The sequence below is a fragment of the Microtus ochrogaster genome, unplaced genomic scaffold (assembly GCF_000317375.1).
Source record: "Microtus ochrogaster isolate Prairie Vole_2 unplaced genomic scaffold, MicOch1.0 UNK33, whole genome shotgun sequence".
NCBI classification, from domain to species: Eukaryota; Metazoa; Chordata; class Mammalia; order Rodentia; family Cricetidae; genus Microtus; species Microtus ochrogaster.
The window spans coordinates 2,887,775-2,902,094 of NW_004949131.1; the positions used below are offsets into that span (position 1 = coordinate 2,887,775).

The 14,320-nt window shown below is 45.5% G+C and overlaps 1 protein-coding gene across 1 annotated transcript in view; it reads right to left on the reverse strand.

Moving 5' to 3' along the window:
• The window catches only part of LOC101995809 (collagen alpha-4(VI) chain-like), a 99,619-nt gene extending 88,110 nt beyond the window's left edge, over positions 1-11,509 (reverse strand). The window contains exons 1-4 of the mRNA XM_013354218.1: positions 11,434-11,509; positions 7,014-7,616; positions 3,919-4,506; positions 1,716-2,321 (exon numbers count right to left, since the gene is read on the reverse strand). Coding sequence (XP_013209672.1) covers positions 1,716-2,321; positions 3,919-4,506; positions 7,014-7,616; positions 11,434-11,509 — 1,873 coding nt within the window. The remainder of the gene's footprint in view (positions 1-1,715; positions 2,322-3,918; positions 4,507-7,013; positions 7,617-11,433) is intronic.
• Between the last annotated feature and the right edge of the window lie 2,811 nt (positions 11,510-14,320).

The following is a 14,320-nucleotide window of genomic DNA, read 5'->3' on the forward strand; positions in this document are numbered from 1 at the left end:
TCTCTCTCTCTCTCTCTCTCTCTCTCTCTCTCTCTCTCTCTCTCTCACACACACACACACACACACACACACACACACACACACACACACAAAACGTATCCACATCTCTTTCAGTTTACAGACACGCATCATAAAGTTACTAGAGATCATCTTCTGGTTTGTGTAATGATCTTAGAAGCATGAATACTGGAAGGCTTTTTCCTTCATTTTCTACCTTCAAAAAGACTCTGGGTCAAAATCCCCCTTATGGGTCCAAAACACCCTTTATTTAATCACTTCTCCCCTCTTCATGTTATTTCAACAGAAACAACATGAAATTCTGAAAGCTTTGTGAAAATCTTTCTTCAAATATTGAGTTAACTGGGCAGGGTGAGGCATGCCTGTGATCCCAGCCCTGGGAAGCTGAGGCAGAGGGTCACATTTCAGGGCCAGCTTGATTTATGCGGTGAGACTGTGTCTCAGAAACAGACATTGAGAGGCTGGAAACATGGCTCCGTGGTTAAGAGCACTTTTTGCTCTTACAGAGGACCTGGGCTCAGTTCCAGGCATCTACACAACCACCTGTGACTCCAGATTCAGGGATCTGATGCTCTCTTCCGGCCTCTAGGAACTCGTTTATGTATGTGTTGTATGCAAGCCCACACACACATACACATGAAAATAATAAACAAGGGTAGAAGGAGGGCTCAGCATTTAAGAGCACTGTCTGCTCTTCCAGAGGACCTGAGTTTGTTTCCCAGTACCCACAGATGGTCCTCAGCCATCTGGAATGCCAGCTTTCTCTTTTGGCCTCCATAGGCTCCAAACACACACATGGTACACAGACATACATGCAGGCAAAACACCCATACACATAAAAGAACAATATAAAATGAAAGGCTAAGGGTCAGCCTAGAAAATGCACGTGGTAGCTTAGGTTAATACTTAGAAATATTCACTCCTGCTCCTCATATGTCCATGTGACAATATGCTTTCTTCCTCCGAGGATGCTGACAGTCGTGTGATGATTTACTTTGATTAATAGTATGTCAGCAGGTGCTGCCGGGCTCTGAAAAGCATTTATATAGTAGATTTTTCTCTTAGGGCTCTGCAATTACCACAGGGAGAATGTACTCGGAGTAGCTGGGCTGACCTCAGAAGCAGAGCCGTTCTCAGCTAGTCAGCTCCCATTAAACCTCAGATCTCTGAACCAACAACCCAGGCAACGTCAGCAAATCTACGTGTGGGGCTTCCCCACAGCCAGCCAACTCAGACCTGCTGTGAGGATAAATTATTATGTCAGGCACTGATTGCAGAGGGTTTACTCGGCAGCATATTAGTGGTAACCAAAGATAGACAAGATGACAACTGAGGCACTCCCTGTCCCCTTTCTCTCCCCTATGTTCAGGGACAAGTGTCCTAACACCGAGGAATACCCTCAGTAGCTGTCTTTCCCGACACTTTCTTCCTTCTTCTCCTCCTTCAACAAGGGGAGGAGTCTCGATATGTAACTAGTGAAGCATGACTTTAAACTTCATATTCTCCTGCCTCTATACCTAAAATGCTAACGTAATGGGCATGCGTTGTTGTACAGTTTATGTGGTGCTGGGAATCAGACCCAAACCTTCAGGCTTGCTAGGCAAGCACTCTGCCAATAGAACTACCCCCAGCCCCCCAGATTTTCTTCATACCCTGTGACTTCCTGGTGACTCAGGTAGCCAAGGATCAAGACTTACCTTCCGCAGCTCCCTCTGCAGCCTCGGTCGTGACCTCAGGCTTTTGAATCTCCTGGATCACCACATTTACATCCTGTATTAGCTGTCTGATTCCATCTTCTCCCTGCTGGTCAGACACAAACACCAGAGACCCTATCTCCTCCAGTTCCGTCCTGTCAGAGTCCTGCACCCCCACAGACATGATTTCAATGCCTCTCTTCCTCAGGGCCTGTGCGGCATCTTGGACCTCACCCTCAGATTTGCCTGAGGTAATCACCACCGCATACTGAGGAACACCCTGTAAGAACCGACTTCCTGCCGCCTCCTGAAAAAACCTCTGGTGAAGAAACTGAAGGGCTCGGCCCGTCCTTCTGGGGCCACCTCGGAGCACCAAATGCTCATGGATGTGTGTGATCATCTCATTCCGGGTCTTGTTGGTATTAAACAAAAACTCAATGTAACCTTGATTGCCGTACTGAGCCAGCCCAACCCGGTACTTGTCCTTGCCAACCTCCAGGACGCCAATGATTCTAGAAATGAAGTTCTGCATCCACTGGAAACTGGCCTGCGATGTGTCCTGTGAGCTGTCAATAAGAAAGACTACATCTGCATAGGTCTTGGCGGACTCTAGAGGGAAAAGAAGATGGGCAGAAAAGATAAATCAAGTTCTTAGGGAAAAAAATGGAGTACAAGGATGGTTTGGCATGGGCGATAACAAGGACAGGTAAGATACTGACATAGCATTGTACACCCAGGGCTCGCCCCTTCTCTGCTTGGGACTCTATCACAGGCATTCTCTCCATCCGTGTGTGTCTGTGTGTGTGTGTATATGTATGTATGTATATATATATATATATATATATATATATCCTGCTTCTTTACTGTCTACTTCATATTCTTCTTCCACCAATGGAGAAGGCGAGAAACTAACCACGACTGCATGGATTCTGCAAGCCACAGCTCTTTATATACTTTGGTGGACTAATCCTCATAAATCATTCTTCTGTCAGATCATTGCCCCCATGGTGAAGGTGAGGGCAATGAAGAGAATTGGAGTTGCTTCATGCTCACATAACTGCTGACATGACCACAGCATGGTATGGTTAAGGGGGAAGTTTCTTTTAGTTGTACTTAAGAGATATCAAATATCCAGAGGACTCTAGAAGAGTCCAGAACAGACAGAGAAAGATGTAGACTGAACACAACCCGCAGACTGGACATGACAGGGGGGAGGGAAGCAGGAGAGCAGGACAGAATAGTGGAGACAGCACGATAGCAAGAGGTGGAGAATACAGTGAGGACAACCAGAGCGGAGAATACTGAGAATAGCTGGGCTATAAGGAGTGAGAAGCTGCGGGGAGGGAAGCCTGTGAGCTGGGGGTAGTCTGGGGTAGAGGAGGGGGCGAGAAGGGCCAGGAAGCCTGTGAGCTGGGGGTAGTCTGGGGTAGAGGAGGGGGCGAGAAGGGCCAGGAAGCCTGTGAGCTGGGGGTAGTCTGGGGTAGAGGAGGGGGCGAGAAGGGCCAGGAAGCCTGTGAGCTGGGGGTAGTCTGGGGTAGAGGAGGGGGCGAGAAGGGCCAGGAAGCCTGTGAGCTGGGGGCAGTCTGGGGTAGAGGAGGGGGCGAGAAGGGCTAGGAAGCCTGTGAGCTAGGGGCAGTTTGTGGTTGAGGAGGCGGTGAGAAGGGTTAGGATGCTAGCTAACAGGTACTTGTGATACTGAGGGAGCTGGAGGCCCGCATGCGCTTTGAAGTGTTGAGAGGCACCACTGTTAGCCATCTGTTCCTTCTATCAGAGATGAGGGAAATGATTTCTTTTGGCAGCTGGAAAGAGGTTTTACAAGTTCCTGGAGAATGTTGGCTTTGATCTAACTGCCAGAAATCTGTTGAACTCATTCTGGATATATGGACTGCCTTTTGGAGTTTGGGGAATTGGAGTTTCCTTTGGACCTAACGGTAACTAAAACGTGGCAGATGCAATATTGAAAAAGCGTGTCTTCTGGACTCCAACCCCCATGCTGTTTCCTCCCAACAACACGACAGCACAGCCTCTCCCTTCTTTCCCACCCATGAACACTCTCTTCTTCCTCCAAGCCCAGCTCAAACTTCCTTTCCTCTCGGAAGCATTTCTAGACACTCCCACGAGAGCAGGCCTTCCTTCCTCTTTGGAATAGCATTGCTACATTGTAATTCAGTGCTAGATCTGGAGTGGTCGATTGAACATGGCTTACTTTCCATCTGTCTCTCTCCTGCTGAGCACAGAGCCTGGAGGAGGCTTCCTGCGAACTCCTGCAAGATGTTGAAGTTTTCTGTGTTGAAGAGAAACTTCTCAAACGGCTCACTGGCTATTTTTTGCAACTCCTGGACATCTTGGACATTGATCCCTACCACGTACACAAAGACGCCATCTCTTTTCAGCTGGTCAGCTGCATCCTGGACCTCGTCATTTGACTCCCCGTCTGTCACCAGGATAACTATCTGAGGAACCCCATCCTTGGCCCGGCTGCCACTCATCTCAGTCAAGTAGTTGGCCCTGATGAATTCTAGGGCACTTCCTGTATTTGTGCCTCCTGTGCTGTACGGCAGATTTCGGATCCATTCCAGGACCACGCTCTTCTGAGAGGACTGTTTCAGCTGGAAAACTGGGTAGATGCGGTCGCTATACTGGACCAGGCCCACTTGGACCTGATGGCTGCTGATGTCAAGCCCCAAGACAACCGAGTGAAGGAAATTCTTTACTTTCTGGAAGTTCTGGGGTCCAATGCTGGTTGAGCTGTCCACTAAAAATACAATGTCAGCCAGGGAGGCTTCTGGGCAAACTGTAGGAAAGAAGGGAAGGAAAAGAGGCTCAGAGGTTTTGTTCTAAAGACTGAGTCGGTAGAACAAAATGCTGAACACAAAAAAAGGACAGTGGCAGTGTGCCGTGCACCACGCCCCGTGTCTGTGCTCTGTGCGCTGACACCCAGTTACTGAGCTTTGGGCAAGGGGGCTGGAGGTTAAAATACACAAACACACACAGACAGAGAGACAGCGACACGGGTCACCCTTGAATTCCCCAAGAATGCCCCCTTTACTGTGTTCAGGGGCAGATTATATAGAGATAGCCACGCCCCAGCCAAACCCACGAGAAACCACTCTCCTGCCATCAGGAACTCCTGAAGGTCTCGTGCTCAGAGCAGCTGTAGGCACTCAGGTCAGGGGATTACAAGAAATTCAGGATCTGGGGTCTCTGGCTCCCAACATCAGGGTACTGGCGAGTCGTGTCCCTTCCCTCCACCCTCTCGTCTTTCAAGGCTTCAGGCCTGCTCTACTGCCATGGCTACCTCCAGCCTTGAAATCCAATGCCTAGACTCACATCAAGAAGTTAAACCTTTTGAAATTTTGGCAGCATACTGTAAGGTGGGGTAGTCTCCTCTCCAGTCACAATCAGCCACCTGTCTCTCCCCTCCGGACGCGAACCTCATCTCCAGGCGCGCGCGTGCACTAACAGCCCAGAGAGCTGGAGTATGTCAACCTTCTTTAGTGCTCTCGCTGCCGTTCTGACCTACTTGCCACTCGCCTCTGAGGTTTTTCTCCTCTGCCCCGCTGTGATCTTTACACCAGTCCCTGCGTGCTCACGGGTATTTCGAGGAGCGTCTGCTCTAGCAGACATCGCTACTCTGCCCAGGTTGGTTCCTCTGGACCATTTCTAAGCATTGCTCTTTGGAAGACTCGCCTCCCACTACTGCCTTTTTCTCAGCTTCACAGAAGCCAGTTTCTTGCTGGACCTAGATTCAGGGTCAAGACAACCCTGAGGCACAACATCTGCTCTCAAGGTCGCACAAAGGGTCAGGACAACACCAGCCTTGGGGGAGCTTTGCCAGAGTCGCACCCTTCCTTCCTTTCCTCTGCGTCTCTGTCCCACACAACCTTAGTGACTGCCCCCTGCAGTCTACCATGCCCGCTGTCGACAGTGGGCCTAACAGTCCTGGGATCCAAATCTTTAGCACTTCCGCATTCCTGTGGTGCCTTCAGCCTCAGTTTCCTGAGCTGAAAAATGCAAGAATAATGATACCAATCATCCTGCTTATTTGCAAATTTGAGACAGCAATGTAAACAAGGTTTGAAAATTGTAGAGCAGTTTGGGGCCTTTGGGGCCAAATGACCCTTTCCCAGAGGTCACCTAGGACCATCAAAAACACAGAGATTTACATTATGATTCATAACCGTAGCAGAATTACAGTTATAAGTAGCAGTGAAAATAATTTGGTTGGGGTCAGCACAACATGAGAACTCTATTAAAGGGTCGCAGAATTAGGAAGGCTGAGAACGGCTGCTGTAAAACAAGCAGGGGTAGCTATGACTACATATACAGAATGTCTCTGTAAGCCCTGAAGTGCTATTCTAAAAGTATATAATATCTCTTTGGTCATAGGAATGCCACACACTGCCTCACTAAGGGGTCAACTTTTAGCACTTCTTCCAACTCATATACCCGTAGGAAAATATCAAAATAATGAAATTCTGTCCTTCTGTATCTTAATGGAGCTCATACACAATCATCTCTTTCTCTACTTGAAGGTTTACACTTTAGGAAATCCAATGCAGGCATCCACAAATCTAAAATGAATGCATTGAGAGGATTTTTAAAAAAGCAAAGGTTCATGTTTTCTCATAAAGCTAAGTAACTAGCATGAAGAATCTTCACCAGTTTGGGTCCGATCACCAGCAACACAAAGTTGAAGTGTACAGGTGTGTCTTCTCGGAGGCGCCAACAGACAAACAGTAGGGAAGACACGGGTACCCGGTTGTGTAGCCACTGTGCCCAGCTTTTTAATGACACAATTTTGTTTAATGCTTCTGACTGAGACAGGTACTAACATCCCAGGAAGAAAATTCAGATCTGAAGAGGTTAAATGGCTTATCTATGATGACACCAGAAGTGGAAAAACTAGGATCTAAGGCCAGGTCTTTCTTTTCTCAAAAATGTGTCCTCTTGGCCAGTGAAACAAGCAGACATCCTGGGGACATCCTGGTCCTCTCACCTCCTGTGGCCCATTGGCCAAGCAAAGTGGGCAGGTAAACTCAGAACAGTAATATCACTCTAGAAACAAAGAACCCTTCATTCAAAAACAGACGCACACTCCTTCGGTGTATGGCGCCACCACGAGGCCCCAGGATGGGTGAGATGTGGTGAGTGGCTGGAGAAAGAGAGATGCATTGTTTGGTAAAATTCTAATCTCTGAGTTAAACGTGCCCACATATAAATAAGAAAGTAGTAAAGGGGTACAAGAAAAACAAAGTTTGGGGCTCTTTGATGTCCAGATGAGAAAGAAGGGAAGAATACCTGGAGACTTGTGCTCAGTGGGTTGAGCCGCCTTTGCGAGCATACTGCAGAGCTCTGGCCGCAGCTTCTGGGCGAGGCCGGGCAGACCAGAGAAACTGGGAACAAAAAAGGTGAATTTATCCTTGGGACTACTTGCGATCTCCCTGAGTTCAGCCTGAGCTGCGTCTTTGACACCAACTGCATATACCAAGACTCCTGCCCTCCTGAGAGCTTCGGCAGGTTGGCGGATGTTATCCTCAGCTGGGCCACTGCTCATCACCAGGGCCATCTGAGGCACTCCTTGGCTTGCCCGGCTCCCAGCTCCTTCCTGGAAGTGATGCTCTAGAATGAACTGCAGGGACCGGCCCATCTTGTTGCCTCCAGGCTTAAACTGAAGTCGCTGGATGTGTCTCAACACGTCACCTTTGCGGTGGTAGGTGGAAAGCAGGAATTCAGAAGCAGGTGCATCGCTGTACTGGGCCAGACTCACGCGGATGGTTTCTCTGCCGACATGGAAACTGTTTGCCAAGACATACAAGAAGTTCCGCACGCTGCGGGCTTGCTGGGGGTCGATGCTGGTGTGCACCAAAAGCACAATATCCCCCACAGAGGCCTCCCTGCAGGCTTCAAAAGAGAATGACTTTGTGTTAAAAAAAAAATACAAGTGGACAGCCACCAGCCAAGAGCCGGTCTCACTCATCGGCATGTCTCCTCCCCACCAGTGTGCTGGCACAGATGTCAGATGGTAGGCAGCCCAGACACACTGTGATCTCCTTTGTCTGATTCCCCGCATGCTCACCAGCCCTCCTTGATCATCTGCCACCTTCTCATCCCCTCCTCAGACATTTGACCCTTCAGTTAGGTCCCTCCCGCAGGTTCTCCATGACCTCCTGCCCACTTGATAAGAAAACCCACATTCTACTAGTAGAGTAGAAACACTCAGACTTCTTTCACTGACTGACACATGTATCTCCCTAGCTGCCACAATGGCTCCAGGTAACTACTCACATTTCTGTCTGGGAGAAGAGAAAAGGAAGGGGAGAGAGAGAAGATAGCATTTACAAGAAAGGGACTCTGTTACTGTTGCTATGGTCATCATCATCGTCATCATCATCATCATCATATTGTACCGTGTGCGCCACAGCGTGCGTGTGGAAGTCAAAGGGCAACGTCATAGAGCCAGTTCTCTTGACACTTTCACGTGGGTTCAGAGGATCAAACCCAGGTCATCGGGCAAAGGCTTCTACCCACTGAGCCATCTTACTGACCCAAGGATGGAACTCTTGAACAATATTGAAAGCAATGAAGACATTGACATTTCAGAGCTAGAAATCTTTGTAACCAGGGGAATGTAGCCACTAGTCACATGTGGTCATTTGCTCCTGCAACACAGCTAGTGTGAAGGAGAAACATGACTTTATATTTTACTGCGTTTTTATACTCAAAATAGTCAAATAGTCACAATAGACTAAAAACAGGCTACTCAGATAGATACAGGCAGTTAGTAGCCACTGTATTGGACAACACATGTATAAAATAACACATCTCATTCACCCAGGGGTGGCAGCACCACTGTGGAATGGTCCCACCCACATCAGCTATCAGTCAAGAAAATGTAGCACAGGCTTGCCCGTTGGTCAGTCTGGTAAGGACATTTTCTCAACGGAGATTCCCTCATCCAAAATGACCGTAGCCTGGGTCAAGTTGACATACAACTTATCAGCATAGCACCCCACAGACGTTCCTTCAAAGAGCTAGACAGCTCTTCCAACATCCAACCCATAAAAGTTTAATTATGAGTCCATGCTTTCGAAAGGAAAAACCCCATCCAGGCATAAACAGAGAAGGGCTGGGGGAAACGTGGTAAAAACCCAGGGACATCAAATCCCTGTGTCCATTTTGGAATCCTGGGACCTGCCTTGTAGAAGTCTCCCTGACCATGGTCAGAAAGCCAAGTGGTGTCTAACTTTAGGAAAGGAAGACAGGTAACACAGGATTTGTTGCTCTTGGGCTCCTCTACTGGGAAGAGAGAATTCCATCACTAGTCCAGAATTGCCTCATTGGTTTCTGCCTTTGTGATGGCTAATCTTGGTTGTCAATCTGACTATATCTGGAACCAACTAAAACCATGAATCTGGGCATGCCTATGAAGGGATTTTCTTGATTGGATCATTTGAGGTGGGAAGACCCAGCCTAAATCTGTGCCGTGCCTTCTGGTGGCAGCCCACATGAAAGACTGTGGAAGAAGAGGAGAATTATATGTTTGTCATATTTATATTTAGGATAATTAGGTTTTTTAGATACATAGAGATTATATTTAGTATAGATAATATAATCTTCAACCTCTTCAAAGAGGTGTAGAAAATGGCTTTTAATCTAACCTAGAATTCCATGCCAATGAGACACAAGCACTCCTGGCAACACTGCTCTACTCCAGAGAGAACGTTGAGCACCAAAGACACTCCACTGAGAGCTTGTCTTCTTCTTGGCATAATTGGCCTTTGGGCAAAAGAAAAGCCCATACCTCAACTACTGACAAAGATACAAAATATCCATAAGTGGATAAAACAGGATTGTCTTATCTTGCCAAGACAGGGTAGGATAGTTCTAAGAAAGTTCCTTGCCTTTAATAATGGTATGTCAGTTATGTTAGGCCTTAGGCAAAATTGGTTGACTCAACATTACAAACGAGACTTTGGATGATTGCCCAGGTAGTCAGTTGTCTCTGTCTATTGTTGCACATTTTGGAAATTTCTCGTTTGTTTTTCCTGGTTGCTTAAGTAATAATACTTCCCTTCTCAGATCTTTGACGGAGTTGAAGATTAGATAATTGTAGTTACTCTCTACATTCTTTAGACTCCTTGAGATAGAATGTTTAGTAAAACTTTTGTTATATGTTTCTTGCTCAATATTGTTTGTTATTTGTAATTTTATATTTATTATTTGTTCCTATTGTATATAGTTGTATTTTGGTTTGGCTCTGTCTTATTTAGACAAAAGGGGGAGATGTAGGGGAAGCCTAGCCAATCACCTTGCTTGAAGGGCGGGGTCCCCTGAGGTTATTTTTTACTTATAAAGATTGTGGGCATGCTCCCCGCGTTCCCTTCTGCTTTCCTGTTCTCTGCAGGAACCTCAGTTTTGTAAGTCCTTTTCTTATTAAAGCTGAATATTCTATAATAATTTTTGTCTGCATTTCATTTATGCTGTAACATTGGCTTTTTGCCTGCTTGCCCTCACTCTTACTGGCAAGTTCATCTGTCCTGTTGCTGAGCCATCCCTCCCTGATACTTAGATCTTCTTTCAGAATTCCAGTGTAGACCAAAGACCAGCAGCTCTCTCAGAATCTCCAGGACTCCACCACCGGATTGGAACTGCCAAATCATCCAGTCTCGTGGACTGAACAACTTCCATATTCTTGGCCTTTCCATAAGGAGACAGCATTGTTGGACTACTGGGACCACAGCCTGTAAGTCACTCTCCCACATCCCATATATATAAAATACACATTCATATTCATTCTATCAGTTGTTCCTTTAGAGAACACTGACTAATATACACCTCTCACAGGAGCAAACACAGCCATAAAGCTTTCCCTGGTCCTCCCAAGCTGAAGGAACCACCCCCATCTTTTCCAGCAAGTCTTGGTTCTACCATGAGACACCACAGAGGTACCTCCCGCTTTCATGGTACTGTCTCCGTCAGTTCTTTGTAGTTTTAGAAAGCATTTGAAACATGACGAGACTTGCTGTCACAGTTCTGCTCACAGGAAGGGAAAGACGGAGAGCTTCAGAGTTTTCCACCAACAAATATGGCGGTCTGTGCAACTGCATTTGAGTATTTAAATCTCAGTGGTGTCTCAGTGGGGCTTCAGATCACTCAAAAATGCTCCCTTGACAAGACTTTCATCTTGAAAAGTTTATACAGTCTATTAAAATGACTGACAATGGGCTGGGTAGATGACACACACATGTGTACAAGCACCCAAAAGCACACATGAACATACCTATATGTATACCATGTGAACATATCCATATGTATATATAATACATACATATAAAGACCACAAAACAATTGCAGAGGTGTCACTGGTATCAGACACAAGTGCCAACCTCATGATGACAATTACCCTCAGAACAGCTCTGTCGTGGAGACAAAACAGACCACACAACTCCTGCAAAGTCCTGTAACACAAGCTTCTTAGACTCCAGCAATCCATTCAGATGCATGACACTTTCAACACACCTATTTGTCTTACCATTTGGGGTTAGGTATTTTTTAAAAATCAAGTATCCATCCCTCACTAAGAGCTTCCAGATTCCAATCAAGGGATCTATTCCGCTTTATTAATTATGATGTTCCTGTCGCTTTTCCATTTAAGATTGTCACTATTACCAGGTCCCTGGCAAACAAGCATTCGGAGTTTAAGAATTTCATATATTACCAATCCTTTGTGATTTAATGTAGTCCAAACTAGCTGCAAGGGAGATGATCAGCCAAAACATCTTCCAAGTCCCCATGCTAAATGTGATCCTAGAAAGAAAAAGAAAGAAAGAAACCTTGTGATAAAAAATTATGTCCTCATTGAAAGTGATACATTGTATCACATTGTCTGAAAGTTATACTTTGGCAGTGTTGAAAAACAATTGGAAGACAGGTTCTCATGTAGTTGGGCATGTAGCCTGTAACCCCATTCCCACCAGAGGGGAGGGGAAGAAGACAGCAAGTGCAGGTTCAAGGAGAGACCCTCTCTCAAAAAAAAAAAAAAAAAGTAAAGGGCCAGCAAGATAACTCAGTGGGTAAAGCTACTTTCTCCCAAATAGAACAACTGAGTTCAATCCCTGAAACTCACATTATAGAAAGAGAAAACCAACACTTGCCAGTTGTCCTCTGACCCCTCAGGTGTACATAGCACATGAGTGTGCACACACACAAATAAATAATAAATAAACACATGCACAGTAAATAAGTGAAATAACATGAAGACATGACTGAGGAAGACGTCCTGACACTGACCTCCAGCCTCTGAACATGCCTATGTAGGTGAGCTCACCCACCCACACATACAAGACACACTCATGCACATAAAATGATGATAATTAATAATAATAATAATAATAATAATAATAACCTTGCCACAGTGCTTCAACTGTGTAAGGAAAGTGTCCCACTAGTCTGACTTGAGGAAAATTCTGTAAACACTAAGAGTACACCTCAGACTTGTGTTGACATCTGTGCAGATGTGGCTTATGGGCGGGGGAAGCATATGGGGGTTGGAGGTAGAACTCCCACTTCACACACTGAATTCATTTAGTGGGACATAAACATCTCTGGGCGATTTTGCTTGTATTTTTATACAAGAGTTAGATGACCCGATAAACATTTGCAGCATCCAGAAACCGTCCAATATCTTAGAACACATCTGCCTGGTAAGATCATCTCAGCCTGAGCATATCTTATTTTCTCCTGGAAGGAACATAAAATAACCTCTTCCCCCTGAACCTGAGCCTATTTCCAGAGGCATCCATGAAAATTATTGAGTCTGAGTCCATTTTTTTCTTTTACTGTAAGGACGTTGTAGTGATCACATTGAGTGAGGCTCCACGTGGCGCAGGAGACATCCCATCTCTATGTTCTTGGCCATCAGTCTCCCAGAACTCCGGAGATGGGTTGTTTGAGTCTAAACCACAATCCACTAAATAGTGCATCTTGGGCAAACTGTATCATTTCTCTGTACCTTAGTTTCCCCAATAGCACCTGCCTCATAGTGCTGTGATCAAAATTGAATGAATCCATCTTTGTAAAACATTTTATCCATAAAAATGGCAAGAAAAAGTAAGCCAGAATAAATTCATGTATGGCCCTCACAGTTACAATAACATACGGCATTTCAGCCAGGAGCGGTCGCACATGCCTATAATCCCAGCACTCAGGAGGTCAGGGCAGAAGGAGCAGAATTCCAGGACAGCCTGGGCTATGGACTGAGATCCTGTGGAAGGAGGAAGGGAGAAAAGGAAGGAGAGAGAAAGAGAGGGAGGGAGGGAGGGAGGAAAGGAGGGAGGAAAGGGTGAAATAAAAGGTTGTATTTCAATATTGTTTAATTCAGGGGCTAAAAAAATTACATGTAAGATAAAACCTCCCAAGAAGGCATCTACATTTTCATATTGCATTATGTCCACCTTATTATAATTAATACAATTAGTCAAAAATGTATTTACTATTGCAAATAAAATTTAGTGGGAAAGTCAAACATTTATAAACACTTGACAGCTGTGCATACATGCGATAAATATACATTAATGACTTGATGTTTGCATCATATATACTACTTCAGGAAGCTGTTTAAGTCTGATGGTTTGCATTTAAACATGCAGGGCCCACCATGGAAGCAAGACATAAAACCACTGGATGAAGTATGATTAGGTTGGGAAACCAGGGGATATAAAGTCCAGTAACTAATGGTGCTGCAACAGAGAAAGACTTCTCTCAGATCATGTTGGACAAATAACTCACCTGAACTTTATACAGTGCTGTGTACCTGGACAAGACTGAGTCCCTTGGGAGCTGGAGACAGGGCACAGCAGTTAAGAGCACTGGCTGTTCTTTTTACAACTCAGGGTTCGGAACCCAGAGCCTTGCACACTGGATCAGTACTCTACCATTGAGCTACACCCAGCCTGCCAGCAACCAATTTTGAGAAAGTTAAAATTAAACCAACTGATTTAATTAAATCAAACAAATAAATTAAATACACAGAATGAAATGCTTCTCTATTAATATATAAACAAGTAATTAGTTCCCCTATCCACTGAGCTTCATTCTCAACCCAAAAATCTATTTTCTAAGATTCACTCATTCAAAGAATTGCTTTGTTGGGATGGTAGAGATGGCTCAGTGGTTAAGAGCACTTGCTGCTCTCGCAGGGGGCCTGAGTTTGGTTCTCAGCACACAGACACACAGATACTCAAAATGTTTTTAATTTTGCGATCACCACAGGAACAAATGACTCCAGATGGCACCTCAAGACTATTGGATAAAATTTTGTTGAAAAACAAGATAATTACTGTGGTGGTTTGAATAAGATGCCCCTGCGAGTGAGTCTTGGACATTTGAATATGTGGTTTGTTGGTGTGGGACAAATGTCTACCTTCTGCCAATTATATTTTAAATAAATGCTGATTGGTCAGTAGCCAGGCAGGAAGTATAGATGGGACAACCAGACAGGAAGTAGAGGCGGGTCAAAGAGAACAGAATTCTGGAAAGAAGAAGGCCCATTCCTCTGCAGTTGTGAGCCCACCACAGAAGAAGCAAGATGTGACTGCCTCGCTGAA